Source organism: Marmota marmota, unplaced genomic scaffold (genome assembly GCF_001458135.2).
Source record: "Marmota marmota marmota unplaced genomic scaffold, marMar, whole genome shotgun sequence".
In the NCBI taxonomy this organism is placed as follows: Eukaryota; Metazoa; Chordata; class Mammalia; order Rodentia; family Sciuridae; genus Marmota; species Marmota marmota.
The window spans coordinates 16038174-16058585 of record NW_026000241.1 but is presented as its reverse complement, the minus strand read 5'-3'; the positions used below and the strand labels follow the sequence as shown (position 1 = coordinate 16058585).

At 44.6% G+C, this 20412-nt stretch overlaps 1 protein-coding gene across 1 annotated transcript in view; it reads left to right on the top strand.

Annotated features, from left to right (window-relative positions):
* Itga9 (integrin subunit alpha 9) overlaps positions 1-20412 on the top strand; it is a 313338-nt gene that overhangs the window by 140772 nt on the left and 152154 nt on the right. The window contains exon 16 of the mRNA XM_048794712.1: positions 15386-15535. Coding sequence (XP_048650669.1) covers positions 15386-15535 — 150 coding nt within the window. The remainder of the gene's footprint in view (positions 1-15385; positions 15536-20412) is intronic.

The window sequence follows — 20412 nt, the reverse complement described above, 5'->3', positions numbered from 1 at the left end:
ATTGTCCTTGATGTGAGATTGAAGTGGTACAAAACAGGATCATTGAGAAGGCTGTCCTCAGGGTGGGATGAATCCCCTCTGAAGGCTGCTCCAACTCTTTCTCGCTCCTGGTTGATCTCTGGGTGCTCAGCTGTGGCTATGAAGGACAGCAAGTCCCCAGGAAGGGTTTTTGTCATTCTCGACTCTTGCATTTATGTTGTCCCTCTGGCGAACACACTTGAAAGTCAGCTCTTTCTTGGCTCTTGCCTACTTCTTGGCTTATGAAAGTTTTCTGGGGAATCGAGACTGTATGCAGGGGTAAAATAGCGAGTGAGCCTGTGCCTTTAGCAAGGAATTCTGTGTGTTTGTCCGTTTCCTTAGGAGCAGGAGTGTTTTCAGGTAGCTTCTGACGGATGGCAGGTGGGTGGATGGATGAGCTAATGGTGCTCTCTAGAATCAGGAGACAGTGTAGATTCATGGCCAGACATTGGGTAACTCAGTTGTTGTCCATGCAGGGAAAATTGGCAGATGACTGCTAATGCAGAGGGGAAACAGTGTGAGGACCCAAACACTGGACCCCAACGTTTTTCTTTTTAGTCTGTGAGAAAAGAAAGAGTAACGAAGTGCCCAAGCTCTCTGGTAGAGGTGATCATTGTGAATGGCATCTAATTTTTGTTTGGAATTTGACGTCTAGTATTTATACCTTCAACTTCATGTCACTGAGCAGTGCAGTCAAGGCCTTTTGTTGGAAAAGGGAACTATCCCCAAACACTTCAGCGCAGCTCTGTTGGTACCAAGGATACACTCCTGTAAGATGATTCACGGATACCGTGAATGATCTGAGGTCCCAAGGACAAAAGTGGCTAAGATGATTGGCCCAGGCCTCACGAGCTGTCTGGAGTCCATGAACCAGACTTCTTGATGAATAGATCCAAGGATGACAACAAGGCTTTTGTTCGAGTCTTCATTGGTTTGCATCTTCTCCACTAAACCCATTCTTTGCATTGGTGTTTTTTATACATATTTTCTGTTAGTAAAAATAGCTGAGTTGTTTGATTCTGGCATTACCCATTTTAAGGGTACAGATGTGGCAGAGGATGGACCCCAGCTCCAGGGTCCTGGAACCAGAGACTGCAGTGTGTGTTTAGAAGGGCCGCTGCACTGTGCCATGCTGCACTAAGGTACAGGCCATGGTCCTCTGAAAATGTGACTCCCCCAAAGTAAGTGATGTGACACCCATACTTTTTATCCACTGAGCAACAAATTCTTTGCTAAAATAACATAACTAGTCCTTTCCCTGACCTTCCTGTGAGATGGGCTGTACTCTGGGCTTGTCTGGCTCTCTTCCGCCGGGGGGTCACCCTCCTTTATGCACTCTGCTCTCATCCCCAGCCCCCCAAGCACTTCCTCCTACCAATTCTCACCCATCCCTTAATTTAATAGGGAAGGATTTCTTCTTCTTATGCATTTTCCTAGGTTTGGATTGGAGCTATTTGCAAACAAGTGTCTCGTTTAAAGAAAAATTCTAAGCTCCACTTGAGGCAGGTTGATACCTCGTTCACCTTTGTAAACCCTACTGCACTCCGCCCTGCTCAGAGTATATTCTAAACGTTTATTGAATGAGAGTTGGTTAACACCTATATGCACATTCTCATGCCAGGCACAATGGAAGATTTGTCAAAGAATAACATGGTCCTCACCACTCGCGACACTCTTAAGTAACTAATACATTACAACATATATTTCTCTTTATATATATATTTTTAGTTGCAGATGGATACTATATCTTTATTTATTTGGTGCTGAGGATCGAACCCAGGGCCTTACATGTGCAAGGCAGGTGCTCTACCACTGATCCACAGCCCCAGCCTACAACATATATTTCAATCATGTGCTACTGCATGACAGACAAACCACCCCCAACTCAATGGTGTAAACAGCCATTTATCAATCTTACAGAACCTGTGGGCAAGCATTTGGACAGGGAACACTAGGTATGACTGGTCATTGTTCCATAATGCTGGAATTCCAGCTGAGGTGACTTGAAGAGCTGGATGCTGGAGAATCTTTGTCCAAGCATCGTGTTGAGTGTGTGCACGCACACGTGAACATCTTTATTCATATATCTCCAATCTTGAAGGGGATGGCTTAGAAGTCCAGGCTTAGCTGGGCCTGGCACTTCTAGCTTGGAAGTGTTTTTGCAAGAAGAGGAGATTAGACCCTGACTCTTGATGAGAGAAGTGACAGGGTCACATTGTAGGAAAGCACATGGAGTGGGAGGTATTTTGGTTATGTTTGGGGAAAAAAAAAAAAGTCTGCAATGAGAGGTGAATGCCCAAATGTGTGGCACCATCATGGATTGTGACCAGGTAACAGAGAGGTACTTGGGAAAATGTCTTGGAAGAAGGGATACTGGGATTCACCTTGCAATTTGATGAGAGATAGGGGAGGAGTGAGGGATCCCAGTCAAGGTACGTAAATAAGGATGAACAGTCTTATTTGGGAACAATCAGGGACAGGTCCAGAATGACTGGCTAGTTGAGATGTCTTGTGTGTCCTGAATTACATTTCAAAAATTTTTAATTTTTAAATTTGTTTTAATTTATTATACATGACAGTAGAATGCATTTATGCACTTTGATATACATAGATGGGATATAATTTCTCATTTTTCTGAGTGTACATGTTGTAGAATCATATTGATCATGTAATCACATATATACATACAGTAATAATGTTTGTTTCATTCTACTATCTTTCCTAGCTCCACATCCCTCTCCTCCCTTCATTTCCCTCTACCTAATCTAAGGTAACGCTATTCCCTAGCGCCCCACCCCACCCCGCCTTATTGGGAATTAGCATTGCATATTAGAGAAAACATTCAGCCTTTGGTTTTGGGGATTAGCTTATTTTGCTTAGCATGATATTCTCCACCTCCATCCATTTACTGGCAAATGCCATAATTTCACTCTTCTTTAAAGCTTAGTAATATTCCATTGAGTATATATGCCACATTTTCTTTATCCATTCATCTCTTGAGGGACACCTAGATTTGTTCCATAGTTTAGCTATTATGAATTGAGCTTCTATAAACATTGACGTGGCTGCAGTACTGTAGTATGCTGATTTTAATTCCTTTGGATATAAATTGAGGAGTGGGATAACTGGGTCAAATGGTGGTTCCATTCCAAGTTTTCTGAGAAGGCAGGGCTATTTAATATCATATTTACCCATGAGGAAGATGAGATTTTTTTGTTCTCTAAATTTTTTAATTAAAACTCAATTCATCTTAAATTTGTACAAAGCTTCTATTTAATGGCCAAATTAGAAAAAAAAAAGGCATACCCAAATAGAGGAGGGAGAAATGAGAAGGAGATTTGATAAATGATTTCTATTCTTTTATTACCTATTTTTAGGGATTCCAGAAATGTAATGAGTGTTCAGAATATTTTGCTATGATTGTGTTATCAGTTTCCTGTGATCATAAAATGACACATGCACAGACTTAATTTGTCTGAGCCTGGCGAGGAGGAGGAAAAATATGGTGAGATTGTGTCTGATATCCTATAAAGGTAGGTAGCCCCATCCTGAGCCTTGGTGGTCAGTTGCTGTTAGTTGAACCCAGATATGACCAGATGATGCAAGTGCTTCAGGGAACAAAGCAAAGAAGGCCTCCTTAAGGGTGTCCATTTGCTAATGTTCCACCCTTTCCTACAAATAAGAGCCTAGCACCCATCCTTTCTTTTTGAATTAGAACCTCATGTTATCTGGTAAGCCCAGAAGCTCTAGGTAAGAGATATAGTAGCTAGCATCTATTAAGCAGTCTAATAAAGTTTCATGAGTAGCTATGATACCCCTTCTTCTGAACAGAAAAGATGTTTAAAATATCCAAGGTTAAAAAGGAAGGAAGATTTGAAAAGAAAAGCAACCAAGTTATAAGACATAAACACCAAAAGGAAGTAATGGCAGAACAAAAGCTTCAGGTAAATTAGTAATCTGTTTATACATATATTGTACATTGAATACACCTGCAGGATCTATTGAATAAAGCTGCCTTTCTTCGGGGGGGGGGTGGTGGTCTCAATTTACCAAGGCCTTTTTGTTGGATGAATGTCCATTTCAGTTCATGTGCATCTCGGCAAACGTCTTTATGTGTATCCACTCTGTTCCACGCACGGGCTAAAGACTGGACATGCTGAGATGAAGGAGGGTGACCTCATTCCCAGAGTTCAGTCCAGTTGTTGTGGAACTCTGTTAGCCAACGAATGCCATTGGATGCATTAGACGTCACCCCAGAAGGATAAGGCAGTGGGGACAGGAGGAGTGAGGCATCTCCTGGGGTGTCAGAGAAAGATGAGCTTCCAGAGAAAGAAATTTGACTATGACTTCGAGAGGAAAAAAAGTGCCTGTGAGGGTCAAGAAAGGTGAGGACAGAAAAAGAATGTCCATTGGATCTGATAGCATGGTGGTCCTTAGCGACTCTGCATGGAATGGCAAAAGGAGAACAGGCTAGACCAAAGAAAGAGCAAGTTTTGGTGATTTTGCCGGAATTTTAATGGCTTTGTTTTATTATAGGTTTAGGGGGAGCTGCTTTCTTTGCTTGCTGAGCTACAAATCATTCAGAGCAAGGGTCCCGGTTCAGTTAACCCAAAGCTGAGCAAGTATAGACCCACTGTGGTTTGAGTAACTTGGAAATGTTGTAGGGTTGGTATTTTGACTCCCCTCTTTACTCCAGTCACGGTTCACGATTTTCACACACCACCAAGGTCTAGGGGAAGCTTCTCAGCTTTCTGGACACCCTCTTTGGGCTCGTGAAGCAGCAGGCCTGCCCTGGGAAGGTCAGGATCCTTTTTGTAAAAGGAGCCAACTCTGCGTAGAGCTCCTTCTCTCTGCCCTTCCCCTCCTGTGAGCTCACACAGCGGAGCAGATGCTTTCCTCTAGCTCCCAGCTTCCAAGTGGCTTTGCCTCATCCAGACTGCACAGCTATTCGGGACCCAATTCTTAAAATCCTAGGGATCCTGGGGTGATCTTGAGCTCAGACCCTGAACTTGTCAGAAAATGTAATGGACAGTATATTTTTAACTGCTGAGACTGGGGCATTCATCTGACCCATGAAGACTGAAGCAACATAATGTTTCTTTCTGTACTTATTAAGTGTATTATGAAGCATTTCAGAGATCACAGGATGGTTCTTTTCATCATCCTTTACTATTTAAAGTTCTTACCCATTTCTGTGCATCGCATGGATTCCTATAACAGTTGAGAGATCCCTTCTCAGAAGAATATTTTTAAATGCATGCAATAGAACAATTTCAAAGAAATCCAATTATATTGAAATGCAGTTATGGGAATGTTTTTTTAAAAACCACAACTTGTGATATACTAATATACCTGTTTTTTGTAATGCATTACATAATGATAACTGAAAATTTAAAGGACTTATGCAACAATTTTTCAAAGTATCTAAAACAGTAATATGTGAAAATATTGAAGATTTTATTGATGACTGAGTCTTAGGACTTTGTAGGGCTTAAGTGGTTTGCTGCTTATATTTGTGGTGGAAGCAAATATTAAATTTTGATTATGTATTAATAAAAACATAGGGCTGTGGTTGTAGCTCAGTGGTAGAGCACTTGCTTAACATGTGTGAGGCACTGAGTTCGATCCTCAGCACCACATAAAAATAAATAAAATAGAGGTATTGTGTCCATCTGCCACTGGAAAAAATTTTAAGAAGTTTTAATTTCTTGGGGCTGTGGCTCAAGTGGTAGAGTGCTCGCCTAGCATGAGTGAGGCACTGGGTTTGATTCTCAGCACCATGTAAAAATTAAAAAAAAAATAAAGATATTGTGTCCACCTAAAACTAAAAATGAATATTTTTCTTAAAAAGTTGTAATTTCTTTCTCCATTTAGGTTCACAGACTCCCTGAGGTTACTGACCTCTGCTTGAGGATATAATTTTGGTTCACTGTAATAGAACAGTATATCATTTATGTGACCTGTAGTAATAGACCAAGTCTTTAGGGTCAAGGAGCTCATTATAAACTTTGCGGATGGTCTAAGTCCTCGCCCTTTCCTTCTTCCTTCCTTCCTTCCTTCCTTCCTCCCTTTCCTTCACCAGGGATTGAAGGATTGAACTCAAAGGCATTCAACCACTGAACCACATCCCCAGCCCTTTTTATTTTGAGACTGGGTCTCACTAGGTTGCTTATAACCTCTCTAAGTTGCTAAGGCTGGCTTCAAACCTGCCATCCTCTTGTCTCAGCCTCCTGAGCTACTGGGATTACAGGCATGCGCCACCATGCCCAGCCCTGGTCCTTTTCTATCCAAGCTTTGTATTTCATCAACATCAGTACCTCATACACACACCAGACAAAGATGTTTCATGAACAGCTAGAGAAACACACACACACACACACACACACACACACACACGATTGTCCTGAGGTGGCCAGGGTCTGCTCTGTATCTTTACCCCTTGAGTCCTAAGATTTATTCTTGGAGACCTGTTTCTGTTATTTTTGAGAATAAATAAGAGAAGGGCAAAGTTGAAAGTCCAGGTTGGAAAGCAGTGGAGAACAATGGTCAAAATGAGAACCGATGCAGGACACTTCCTTTCCCCAAAGTTGATGAGGATCTCCTTGGGTTCTGGTCAGACGGAGCTCTGAGTCACCCTGGCACTTTATCCAGCCTTTCTCACCTATTTGAGGAGACTTAAACCACAAGTTCAGTAGGGAATTTATTCCATGGTATCCCTGTTTCCTAGAAGCAGAATCTATGCTGAGGAGTTTTGCCTGAGATTTACTGGTGATGGTGAGGGATGCTGTCAGAGGGAGGGCAACAGAATAAAGCAGGGGAAAGTTGAGTAGACATGTGGCCTCAGGAAGAGTCTAGCCTCAGTCTATGCCATGAGGAACTCTGAAATAGAGCTCATCCTACCCAGTGATGTGGGTGGTGGGCTGTTACCCCACTGTATCCTCCAGCTAGAAGAGTTAGGCATGAGTTCATTTTCTAGATTATTTTAAGAAATGACAAACTTTGCAACTTGAAACAATACACGCTTATTATCTCAGAGCTTCTATGGATCAGGAGTCTGGGTGTTGCTAGTCCCCTGTTCAGGGTCTCACAAGGCTGAAATCCAGGTGTTGGGCTGGGGTCTTGGCTGAGGTCGGGGGTTGTCTTCCAGGCTCCTGTGGTTGTTGGTGGAATTCATTTCCTTACAGTTGTGGAGCACATGGTGACTGGCTTCTTTAAGGTCATCAGGAGGCTGTCTACTGCTTCCAGTCACCAAGGGGCCACCCACATAAGCTCACCAGAAAACTTCTCATATTATTAACTCAATTCAGCTGATTCAGGACTTTAATTACATCTACAAACTCTCTTCCCCTTTGCCAAGTAATGTAGCATAATCGCAGCAGTGACATCCACCAAGGTCCAGTTCTTCCTTCACTTTATACAAGGGCATACACTCAAGGGGAGGGGATTATACAAGGGCATGGGTCATTGGGGTCATCTTCGAGCTCTCCCTGTCACAGGGCATCTCTTTGAAGGCTTACTCTAGAGATGGCACCTACCTTCCCAGGGCAGTTCTAAGAAGGTTGTAGGTGTGAGATGTTGATGCCAAACCTCTTAGCAGCTAGGAATAGGTACACCAGCTGATCAAGGGCCTTTGTCCAGGGCACTGACAGTGGCTGCTGTATATGGGAATCTCCTGACGTCTGTGACTTTGAAAATAGAGGTCTGACTCAGTTATACCTCCTTGGTATTTATTCTAAGGAATTAAAGTCATCACACTACAGTGACACATGTATAGCCATGTTTATAGCAGCATAGTTCACAATAGCCGAACTATGGAACCAACTTAGGTGTCCATCAGTGTATTAATGGATAAAGAAAATGTGGTATATGTACACAATGGAGTTTTATTCAGCCATAAAGGAAAATGAAATTGTCACTTACAGGAGAGTGGATAGAACTTGAGTGCATTATGTTAAATGAAATAAGCCAAACCCAGAATGTCAAGGGTCACATGGCTCATGTGTGGAAGCTACAGAGGAAAAAGGAAAAGAAAGGTGGGGGACTCTCATGAAAATTGAAGGGAGATCAGTAGAATAGAGGAAAGAGACCACAGGGAGAGAGAATAGAAGAGAAAGGGAAAAACACTGGGGAATGATATTGGCCAAATAATATTGTTACATTGTGTACATGTATAAATACATAACAAATCCTCCCCATTACATACAACTATAATGGACCAATCAAATATGGGGGAAATGGACTTAGTTTATTACCTGTGTAAATCACACAACACTGAGTCCAGAATGCAGTAGGCATGCAGTACACTATTATCTCAGGTCTACTGCCCCCCTCCCCCACAATAGAGGTCTGAGCAGATGTGGAATGAGCTTCCTTCAGAATCTGATTAAGCCACTTTGATCTTAGAGTGTGGTGGTGGTAGAGATGGGCATGGGGACCAGTCATTACGTGATACACGGCACACTCAATGCTGGGTGTGCAGGCCGCAGTCTGAACAGGAGGAATTTGTCTCCTGCAGACCAGCATCTCCTAGGAGCTGTCCGGGCCTGACTGGTTCATTTTCGAGACCATTTGCAGCCATCTTTAGCCACGCTTCCTTCCTGAGAAGAGGCTGGGGTTCACAGGGCAGAGGGAGCATCCCTCTCCTCTTTGATTCAAAGACCTCCCTGGCTGCAGCTTCCTCCTCAGATCCCTGCTGCATTCTTGGTGTCCTTTAGAGTCTAGGAGCGCAGAATGAGGAGGGGTGGACTCTCTCCCCCCCTACCTCCAACCGTTCATATTTTATCTATATATTGTGAGTGTGTTTTGTTGCCATAGTTTTGGGTAACATTAGGTTGCTGCCTAGAAGCAGAACCTGAGAGAGGGATTGAAGTTCACACAGGGGCGTGTGTGTGGCGGGGGCGGGGGGTCTCAGGAGGAGAACCAGGGAAGCCAGAGGGGGCAGGAGAAGGAGCTGAGTAAGAACTAGCTTTTGGCTGGAGACGAGCCTCATGCTAATCCCAGAAAGCTCTGGAAAACAGATTGTACCTCAAGTTGTCCCAGTTGAGGTGTGGGGTCCTTTCTGTGCCCCTAAGCAGCCAGTCAGGCTTGGGGGGAGGCCCTGTGGGAAGGAGTGAGGAATATAAACCCTAGGTGAGGTGGCTCTCACTTGACCAAGGACAGTCCCCTGCACAGGAGGTGTGGCCTGCTGATGGCTACGAGCATGCAGCTGGACTGCCTGCACCCTGTAAAGAGCCTGTCCTTACTCTCTTCCACCTCTGTCATTCCTTCAGGTTGCCTCTGGGGTTCTTTCCTTAAGGGTAACAAAAAATTCATGGTTATCTTCATTGCCATAGAATGAAAGGCCATCTCCTTCCCCTGAGGCCCTGAGGCCTGCTGTTCCCTGCTTTCCCTCTGTGTCTCCCAACCTCGCTGCCCTCCACCTTGTGGTCTTGCCCGGCTCTCTCCTCAGGTAGAGGAGGTGGTGATCAGGAGGATGCAGCCCCTAGCTTCCCCAGAGTGCTTGGAGCTCTCCAAGGTGCTTGATGAGTAGCTTAGTGTGTCTGACCTTCAAAGCAATCGGGCAAGGTTGATTCTGACAACCCACTTTACATCTCAGAAAACAGGTTTGGAGAGGAAGTGAGGTGACCAAGATCCCACAGTTTGGGTCTCCCTCTGACCAAGCACCATCTGATTTCAAAGTCCTTGCTTTCCCTATTATCATGCTTCCCCCATTCCTTGGGACCGTCCATTAGGCATCCATATTGTCTTCAGTAACTGCTGCCATGGCCCTCATTCCCATTCCCCTGTCAGCCTGCTGAACTTTGAGTTCTCCTTGCAGGGCTACCTGCTCTCCAAGACCTCAATACTCCCACATCCATTCCCCTCTGGGTCAGATGCGATTCCTCCCTCATCGGGTCCCCACAGTTCTTGCTTGGGCCCCTTCTCATCTGCATTTCTGTTCTTCACTCTCATTTCTCCCTGCTTGCATCCTCTCTGCTTCTCTGTGCCTTGTGTGGTGCCAGGAAGAAGGCACACAGCAGCCAAGTGTTGGCAGAAGGCCACCCATGGATGTTCCTCATGGATGGTCACTGCAATATCTGCCCCTCACATTGCTCAGCCACTCCACACACTGTCATTCCCAGCCCTACCTTGAGCTCCGTGTCCTGGCCACTGCTGCTGCATTCCACCCTTTCAGATAGGAACATGCTCCATATTGTCCAGGAGATGGGAACTCAAGGCAGAGCTGAGATCCTGTTCCCACAGCCACAGTCTGCCCCCACCAACAAAACAAAACAAAAAAACCACAGAAGCAAACCATTTTCCAAATATCCAGTTAGATGTTGATTTATCTTCAAAGAGTCTAAAGCATCGGTGGGGTTTGTGAATTTCATAGTCCAATAGAATAATTTATGTAAATATGTTAATCAGAGAGCTTTCTTACCCTTACTGAGCACTAATGCTTGCCAAAGGGTCATATGTGTCAGACTGATGATATCCATTAATGTAATATGGTATTGCATATAAATTAATGTGGCCATAATTAAAATCTCTAAACTCATTGAGAAACTTTCAGAAACCAGATATACTGATTTGCTTACCACTTATTTCCTGCTGTCCTGATGGGATTTCTAGAGTTGGTTGAATTCAACTGGATTTGGATCTCTGGCTGTCTAGCCAGTGTTTATAACTCAACTCATCTGAAGACAAAGCTTTGTCGCCTTTGCCCAGCATAAATCCTGTGTTGGAAAACTATTGTAGTCAGCAGTGCCTTTCATAAAGTTTTGTCTAAGATTATTTCTAGAATTTTCTCCCTGGGTTTTCATTTGTCAGTTCATTTTGTAATTCATTTTTGAACCACAGTTGGTCTCAACTTATTTTCTTATGAGATGAAAAAATAGATCCTGCTACATGCACAGCTCATCATAAGAATTCCTTTAGCAATACGGCAGTTTTGACAAATTTTCTTATGAAGTCATTTTTAAAAATTACAGCAAAGATAATAATAGCCACCGCTTACTTCTCACCTATGTTGCGATCGTCACTGTGCTAGGTATATTATGTAATCATGTAAGTTTCTCAAGTTCATTTTCTATTCTTTCTCTTCTCCACTTGGACCTGAATATTTCCTATTGGCTCACCCTTTTAGGTCACGGGTCCTCTCTTCTGCTTTCCAGTCTCTAGCTAAACTTTCTTGCCTTCTCAGAACTTTGGCCTCTGTCTTCAGCTTGATATCTTGGTCTCATGGGCTGCTGTGGAATTACCCAGTGCCTTGTGGAGAAATGTGGCATCAACCTTGGCCTCACCTCAGTATGCTTGTTTTTCTCCATGACTTGTCCTCTGGAATCCAGAGCTCTTAAGTGTCATCGCCACAGATTCCCAAGACGACCCGAAGCTGAGCTCAGAAGCCCAGACCCTGGACCTCTTGGCCATTCTTCCTGTTCAGCTTCATCCCACACTGCTTGCTCCCAAATCTGGAGACTCACCAGCGATGAAAACACCAGTTGATGTTGGGGCCACCTCTATGTTCTGTCCTTTTTTGGGGGGACCCTGAGCTCTGAAGTCCTGGCTGTCTTGATGGTTCCTTGATACTTTTAAATAAGGGTGCACGTTTGCACGTTCAACATTTCCAGTGGCTACTGGGAGGATCCATCTTTAGTAAGTCATTGTATTTCTGGAAGTGCGAAATTCTCAGTTTGCTTTTAAAAGAATCTTGGAGTGTATGAGAATTTTAAAATAGCCCCTGACATACAAGTGCCATTCTAATTACAGCCATGAGTCACTGAATGAGGAGGATGTTCTGAGAAAGGCCTGAGTAGGAGATTTGCCACCATGTAGCACAGGAGAGTGTAGTTACACAAAGACGGTTGGAAGGTCACTGGTGGTACAGTCTTGTGGGGCCACTGTTGAACACATGGTCTGTGGAGGGACCTGATCATACTGTTGAAGGAAAGGGCATCTAGTGTGTGACGATTTCTCATTTCCAGGAGTCTGCAAGGTCATCCTAGACGGAAGTGGGGTTGGATACAGAGCAATAGGACACAGGCTGGAGGGGACAAAAAGATCACATGTTTTGGAGAAAAAAAAAAAAAAAAATTCTGTGGCCTCTTAAAAAAAAAAAAAAAAAAAAAAAAACGCTTAGAGGATTTTCCCCGACACAGTTAACTGGCTTAGTGCTAACTGCTTATTTGCTGACCTTCTGTGTTATTTGCAAATTTAAAGTGAGGCCAGCTCTTCCTGTTTTCATTTCGCCGTCATTGCTGGTGAGCTGAAAAAGAGAAGAGCCCTTCATTTCTCAGTGGGGAAAAGCAGCTGTGGAGCAGGTTGCTAAGTCCCACGGCCAGGCAGCAGTGCCACAGGCTGCAGGTCCAGCTTGCCTAGAGTCATAGAACCAGGGGTGCAACCCAGTCACCTGAGTGTTTCTCCCAATCAGCTACACCTGCCTTCCTTTGGCCAGGTAGCCAGGTCCCCTTTTCTCTATCCCATTGATTCAGACCCTCATTATCTTTTCCCGTCGGTAGACTCCTCCCTTGCCTCCTCTCCCATACCCTACCACCATCAGCTCACTTCTATGCTGCAGCTAGAAGGATCTTTCTAGAACATAGCCGCTGTCACCATGTTAACCCCCTCCCCCATCTTCCAGAACTTGACGATGTCGTTCACACAGCTTTCCAGGCTGCCTTGGATCTGCTTTGGGCCTGAGCCTCCTCTCCACTCTGGCCGGCCAGCCTGACCTTCCCACCTCTGGGAGTCATATATAGTCTGCCAGACACCTAGTGCCCTCTGTCCACTGCTGTGCCAGCTGGGCCTCCTGCCCGCTCTCTGGCTGACCTCCTGTCTTCCAACTTAGCCCAGGGGAACCTCCTCTGGGATACCTGCCAGCGCAGTATGAACCAGGTGTCCTTGCTTTGTGTCCCCAAAGCCACCTCTGCCCTGCTGCCTGTGCTCTGCACTGTCACAATGTGCCTGTGCTCTGCACTGTCACAATGTGCCTGTGTCCCCTGTAACCGATAATTCCCAGGTCTTTCATGTCTGGCTCCCTGTGGCCCAGCACATTGCCTGGCATAAAGTAAGCACCCAATAAATCCCAAATGGAGTGTATGTTAAGTTCCCTATAAAACCTTAGCCACTGCCAGTTCTGCTTCCAGTCTGGGTGTTCTTCTCCATGGGGGCTCCTACAATGTTCAAAGCGAGAGACTCCTGTAGATTTTTTAACAGGAAGAGGTAGATTCTGACCTTCCCATTGGTCAGAACATGTTCACCTTCAGAAGTTTCAGTTCGTAGTAAAAGTGACTTTAAGTAGTAAAATTTCGGTAACGGTGGTCTGTGCCAGAGCCCTAGGCCTCTCTCCATCCTGAGGAGTTCTTCCACTTAATCGCTGAGCAGAGGGAATCTGTGCTTCCAAAAATGACCAGGAAACCACTAAATGGGGCCGCTACTTTTCCTCCACAGCTCAAAGAAAACAAGCCCAGTCCAGGAAGGAGAGGCTGTGCTTCTGAGGGTGTCAGCCTGTTTCTAAGTGCTTCACCCTCCTCTGTCCCCACCCTCAGCTCCGTGGGGTTTGACTTCCTGTCTGCTCCATGGAATAGGAAGCTGTTTTTCCAATTTCTTAATTAAGACAGGTTCATCCTGTCATTTCCAGAGAGCAGCATCCACGCCCTTAGATGTCAAAATACTCACCCAAAATAAGATAGGCCCTGGGTAAAGGTTCCCTCCCCATCAGCCACTGCTTGAAGGACTGCATGTTTGAAAACTGCCCGTTTTCTAGTTATTTGTCATTCATTCACCTTCAGCCTAGAGTGTGTGTCACATTCCCTTCCCTCTTTGCTCAATACGCTCTTAAGCAAATAAGTCATTTTTTAGAGTTATTCTGGAACTGAAAGTGGTTGGAATGCTTTTTTAAAAATAGTATATAATGGACAAGGAAGGTCTTTTTGCTTGCGGTTCTAAGAGTAAGTCTGGTTCTAGCACTTAACTCGCTTTGGGATGGAGGGAATTTATTTGAACTCTTGTATCTCAGTTACCGTCTCTGTAAAATGGAGACAGTAATATACCAACTCAGGGGCTGTGAGGTTTCAGTCAAATGTCTATGAAAGGGCTTAGCCCAGTCCCTGAAATCAGCTGGGAACAGGGAAATGTGAAGTGATCGCGGTCCCCCACTGCCATCTTTCCATCCTCCCTGAGAACAACAGTGTAGTACCGCTGTGCTACATCCCCAGCCCAGAGCTCACGTACTTTGACATGAATAACTAAAATGCTAAAACTTGAGACATGCTTAAAGAAAGATAATTTACTTATAAACATGTTAGGATTGCATTCATTCATTCTTCTCCATACCACCCAACATCTTCAAGGTCTGGTAAGCAGAGCCAGCATGCAGGAAGGTACTGGAGAGTGAGTGTGTGACTCACTCCTGGAAAGGATGAGAATCTAAAATCTGCTCCTAGAATCTGGAGTTCCTGAGAATATTCTGGAAAGAGTTAATCCAAAGCTGCCTTTATCACCCTCCTAGAGAGGTCCCCTATGCTATTTATGCAAATGCTTTGTTGAGCACAGATATAATCATCTGTTAGTCACTCAGCAATCCACTCCTGAAGTCATCTGTGCCCCTCTGCCCCGTCCCCCACAGCTAGGGCGCCATGGGCCCAGCCACATCTGCCTCCCCAACTCACGTTGTCCTGGTCTCTGTCCCACCTTCTCCCCTCCTGGGCTGCTATGAGAGATTTCTAATCTACCCTCCTGCATCTCTGAGTATGTTCTTCTCAACACTGAGCCCAAGGAAGTCTGAGGAAACACAGGGTTCCATGGCCCAATAAACTCAGGAGCCATACCTGCTTCTTGGAGGCAAGTGCAATAAAAACAATGAGTGAGGCGGAGTTGAATCCTCTTTAACTTCATTTAACTTGGTGGAAAAGAAAAGGACACAAGGCCAGAAGTCAGACTTTCATCCCTGATAACTGACTTGGGGTGGAGGTACACTGGTGTCTGAGTCCCCTGCCCTAACAACCAATCCATAATCTCAATGCAAAAGAGCCTCGATTATCAAAGTGCCACGAATGCAGAGGGTTAGCTGTAGAGTGCCAATGCTTTCCCACCTAGGAATTTCTGGAAGATGAGTAAAGTAATGTGCTTCACATGCCCAAGAGGAGATGATTTAGCACCATGAAAGGTGAAGCAAAAAGCACTCCCCCATTTGCAGAGTGGGGCAAGATGATAACTGCAGAGGCTGGGCTAACCTCATCTGAAAAACCAAAGTTATCAGACTTGACCTCACAAGGGTGGCTGTGAGGATCCTGGGAGTCAATTCTTGTGAAAGCCCTATGTGAACAGGAATCTCTGTGGCTGTCGGTGGGGACCTGTGGTTAACCTGCCTGCTTGTTTGTCGTTGCAGCGGAGGGTGCAGGACGTCATCAGCCCCATAGTGTTCGAAGCTGCCTACAGCCTCGGAGCACATGTGACTGGCGAGGAGGAGAGGGAGCTGCCGGCTTTGACTCCAGTTCTGCGCTGGAAGAAGGGACAAAAGATTGCCCAAAAGAATCAGGTCAGACCCTGAAAGCCCACAGAAATGACCCAGAATAATGGCCAGGGCACACCCCCTCGCTGGGCTTCCCTTTCAAATCTGCAAAATGATACACCAGCTGTTTCGAGACTGTTGGCAGATTTAGATGGGTATACAGTAGGTACTCTATGAATGTTTTATTGGTGGGGGAGGGAATGCAGTAAAGAAGAAGCAAGAATTGCATCTTACTGTAATGGTGACAGAGTTATACATGCCTGACCCACATGCCCCTGAAGCCAGAGCCCCCTACAAATGCGGGTGGGGACCTGACCTGTTCCATGCTCATCAGATTCTGGGATGGGTTGCTCTGTGGAGGAGCTTTGAAGTGACATTGGAGGCAGGGCACCTGAACTAGAGGTGAGCCTGGGAACTGATTCAGTCTGCCGTGAGCCGTATCGGTACAAGGAAACATGCAAGGAATGTGTGATCTGAAATGTGCTCTAAATCTTTCATTAAAACACAAACTCACCATGGTCCGAGACCCTGGGCAGGATCAGAAAAACTGTTTTGTGGAGGGGTAATCCAATCCTCTGGGCAGGGCAGGGGCAGAGCCTTTCAGAACCACCTGCCTTTGCGATTCTTTAGATTGCCCTGAACAGAGGGGAAACTGCAGAACAGTGACCCCTGTCTTGCAGATTTGAGTGGCAAATGGAAGCTCAGGGAGATCCAGGAGCATAAATGACACCTGAGAATTATTCTCCTCTGAGGCGATGATGCTGGTACCTTTTGTACTCTGTATGAGTCAGTGTTGGCTGGCCCTGGGGATTGGGTGGAAGGAGAGTGCAGCCCTCTTTGGACTCCCAGCTGAGGACAGTTCTCTGTGGAAGGATGTGCAGGTAACCATTGGTGCCTCCACTCATGTCCACTAGAGAAGGGCCTGCAGTGGTCAGTGCCTTCTGCACGTACAGGCACCCTGGGCACTACTACCTTTTGAAACTGGTCTTAAACATCAGGATCGGGTCCCTGTTCCCTGGTGTTGAAGATTAAACACCCAAGAAACATTGAGGCAAGAGCAAAAAGTTTTATTTAAAGGATAGAACAGAGAGAGTGACTCCTCTGGAGAGGAAGGGTCCAGATCTGGTGCCCAAAGGACTGGGGGTGTCTTGCCCCTTTCATAGATTGGAGGCTTCCTTTCTTCTCATGTCCCCTCCTCCCATCCTGCCTACATGGTAACCAAAAGTGCAGGAAGAGAGCCATCCAGGGGGTGATCGGGCTTGTGTTGGAAAATGTGATCCTTTCCCTCCCCCAGAGGCTGTTAGGTGATGGGCATTGCTACCTACCTACTTCCTTTTTTTGATAATCAGCTACCTGTCCTTTGCAGGGCAGGGAGGGGGAGAATGGGACCCAATCCTGATTTTCAAGACTGGTTTCACATTCATGATGCTGCTTTTGACTTAAAGCATAAGCTTCTCTCAAAGCACAAGTGCCATGAGAGGGTGGCCTGCAGGTCCTTCTGGTCACTGATACTGGGAACAGGCTCCACTAGAATAAAGGGAGAAATGAAAGGACATAGGGTACCTGAGTGATGGGGCAGAGGGGAGGGCTGGCCTTAACGTGCAGCATGAAGAAAGCAGGGAGAAGAGGAGAGAGAGAAGACCCCTGGGAATTGCAGCTTCATGTTCTCCTCTGACGGTGAAATGGGAGGAAGAGGCCAGGCTGGAGAGCTAGTAAATCAGAATATTATGATAACTCCAGGAAAGTGTTTCCTAGTACTAGGATCACTCGACTTTCAAAAGTAAAATCTTGCTGGCCTGATAAACATTCTTATATGTGTTATAGAAATGGTTTAAGCAGAGGGTACAGGAATCATTTTAAAACTTTGCATCTCTGAACTGACCCAGTGAGGTAGCTGCCTGCGCAGTTCAGTGTCTATCAAGCCTGGGGCACAGTTTCTACAATGAACCCGACTCTTTTTTTTTTTTTTTTAATACTTTTTAGTTGTTGATGGATCTTTATTTGTATGTGGTGCTGAGAATTGAACCCAGTGCCTCATGCATGCTAAGCAAGCGCGCTACCACTGAGCTACATCCCCAACCCTCTATTTCTTTTTTCTTTCTTTAAAAAAAAAAAAAAATTTTATTTGATACCAGGGTTTGAACCCAGAGGCATTTAACTACTGAGCTACATCCCCAACACTTTTTGTTTTTTATAGTGAGAGAGGGCCTTGCTAAGTAGCTTAGGGCCTCGCTGAGGCTGGCTTTGAATTTGTGATGCTCCTGCCTTAGCCTCCCGAGTTGATGGGACTATAGGCCTGCGCCAGCATGCACAGCCTCTCTATTTCCTTTTCAAAAGAAGAATCTGAGAACAAGGAAATAACTCCAGAGCCAAATATTCAGTGAAAGAATTAGAAGACAATGGTAAGAAATCTCAGAACAACCAAAAGGATAAATCTCTCAAACTCTTATGTCAAAGTGGTGAGAAAACCAGAAAAAGTGAAAGATAAACAAAAGAAAAAAGAAACTATAAGGGATAAAATGGAATAACAGTTCCTAGGCTTAAAGAGAAATAATTCTTTTTTTAAAAAAGGGAAATTTAAGGGCCCATTGATTTATAAGTAAGGTAAACAAAATTATCGTATACACATACGGAAAAATAAAAACTCCTAGAAAGATAGAAATATGATCAATATGTCATGGTTCAAATATAAAACAAGTTAAAATGTGTTTTTTTTTGTTTTGAATGAATTTTTTATTCTAATTATACATGAAGTAGAACGCATTTTGAGACATCATACGTAAATAGAGTATAATTTCTCATTCTTCTGGTTGTACATGATATAGTTATACAGGTTGTCTAATCATGTGTATACATAGGGTAATAGTGTCCGATTCATTCTTCTATCATTCCTAATCCCATGTCCCCTCCCCTCCCTTCACTCCCCTCTATCTAATTCCAAAGTACCTCTGTTCTTCCCTCACTACCCTCCTTATTGTGAATTAACATCCACATATCAGAGAAAACATCAGCCTTTGATTCTTCAGGATTGGCTTATTTCACTTAGCATGATTCCCCAGTTCCATCAAAATGTGGGATTTTGAATGAGTAGAAGAATATAAGGAAGATACTTCACAGCAGAACATTCTCCCATAAATAGAAGTCAGATCTTCCTGGACTGTACCTTTGTCTCCGTAGAGAAGGGTATATAACCATGACAGCTGTCTTGTCTCTGCTGTGAAAAAACAATCAGGTAGCCATGATAACATTTGCACTGTGGGTTATCAGTCTTTACAGTCAAGCTAAAATCAGAGCTGTGGTGATAGCATAAAATGTAAATGTCATCAAATTCAAGTGTATAGAGATAAAGGAAGAATGACAGATGTTCTCTTAATACCTTAATCGTTGAAATGGGTGAGTCAAGAGATATGGTAAAACTTGATGAAATGAGAAATAGCTGTCTATTACTGTAGAGGTCACCAGGAGAGCATCACTTCTTAAAGTGTGGTCCCTGAACCAGCAGCTGCAGCCTCTCATGGGATCTTGTGTGTTGAGAAAGGAACACTTGAGGCCAACCCAGTACCCCGCCCCCCCAAAAAAAACACCCAGAAACTCCTGGGGTGGGTCCCACAGTCTGTGTGAACACGCTGACCTGGGGGTTCTGATTCAGCCAACATGGCAATCAAGAAGCTGAAGGGAGGGATTTGCCTGTCACATCAGGAGGGAGGGAGAGAGCCCCTGTGTCCCTGAGACCAGTTCTTGTCTTTCGTGGTGGGAATTCGGTGAGAGAGCATCTTCATCTGGTAAACCCAGGACTGTCCTGTCAGTGTGTTTTCTAGAGACCGTGGAAACAATCACCAAAAGAAACACAGACGTGCGACAGTAGTTTCCCCTGAGAGAAGGGCACAGTTATGGGAGGTGTGTGGCCGGGGGCTATTTTTTTTTTTAACCATATAATTCCTCGTGAAATTAAAAGATTAAAAAAAAAATATTGTTGCTGGATTGGGAATATTGTCCAGGAGCCGGAGAAGTGTTCTGAGAAATTCTTGCTTGTTCTGCTTTTCCTAATTATAAAAAAAAAAAGGAGGGGGGGGAGGGGATAGTTTAATGATATTCTTCCATGATTCCTCCATGTGTCTTCCAGATGTTGGCTCAGTTTAAGGGGCGGAGCAGTTGAGAGCGAGGCCCACTCCAGGAAGCAGAGCTGATTTTTAATGAGAACTCGGGAGCCAGCTGCACCCCAAATAGTACTTGAATCCCTCCTCTTTGTTCCATTTCTGTTTCAATTCCCTTCCCCCGGGCTAGGCCATCATCATTGGTTACCTAGACCAGGTCACTTCCCTGCTTAACCCCCTCCAATGGCTGTTCCTCTTTGTAAGGTCCACAAGGCTGCTCAATGGGGCCCCTACCTCTCCAGAATTGTCTAGTGCCATCTGTTAGAGTACTCCAAACTTACTAAGCCCTTTCCTGCCTCAGGACCTTTGTACATGCCAACAGTGTTTCTCTAAAGCTCCTCATCCTGCTTTTTAAAAAATTTTCCTTCTTTCTTTTTATTTATATATGATAGTGGAATGCATTACAATTCTTACTAAACATATATAGCACAATTTCTCATTTTTCTAATGACCAATTTTTCATGTTTTAGGGTTTCAACCTAAATCTGACCTCCTCGCGGAGCCATCTCTTGTCTATCCTGTATTCCTTGACCTAGCTGCCTATTTCATTCCTTCATGATACCAATTATAGTTTATTCTCTCATCCACTTGCTTTTATGTGTCCTTCTCTAGAATGGAAGGCCAGTGAGAGCAGAGGTCTACTTTACCTTATTGGCCATTGATCCCTAATATCTTGTCTGGCTTATAATAGTGCTTAGTAAATATAAAGCCCTTCTGAAAGAATATAAGGTTAGGCCATTCTGCAAAGTT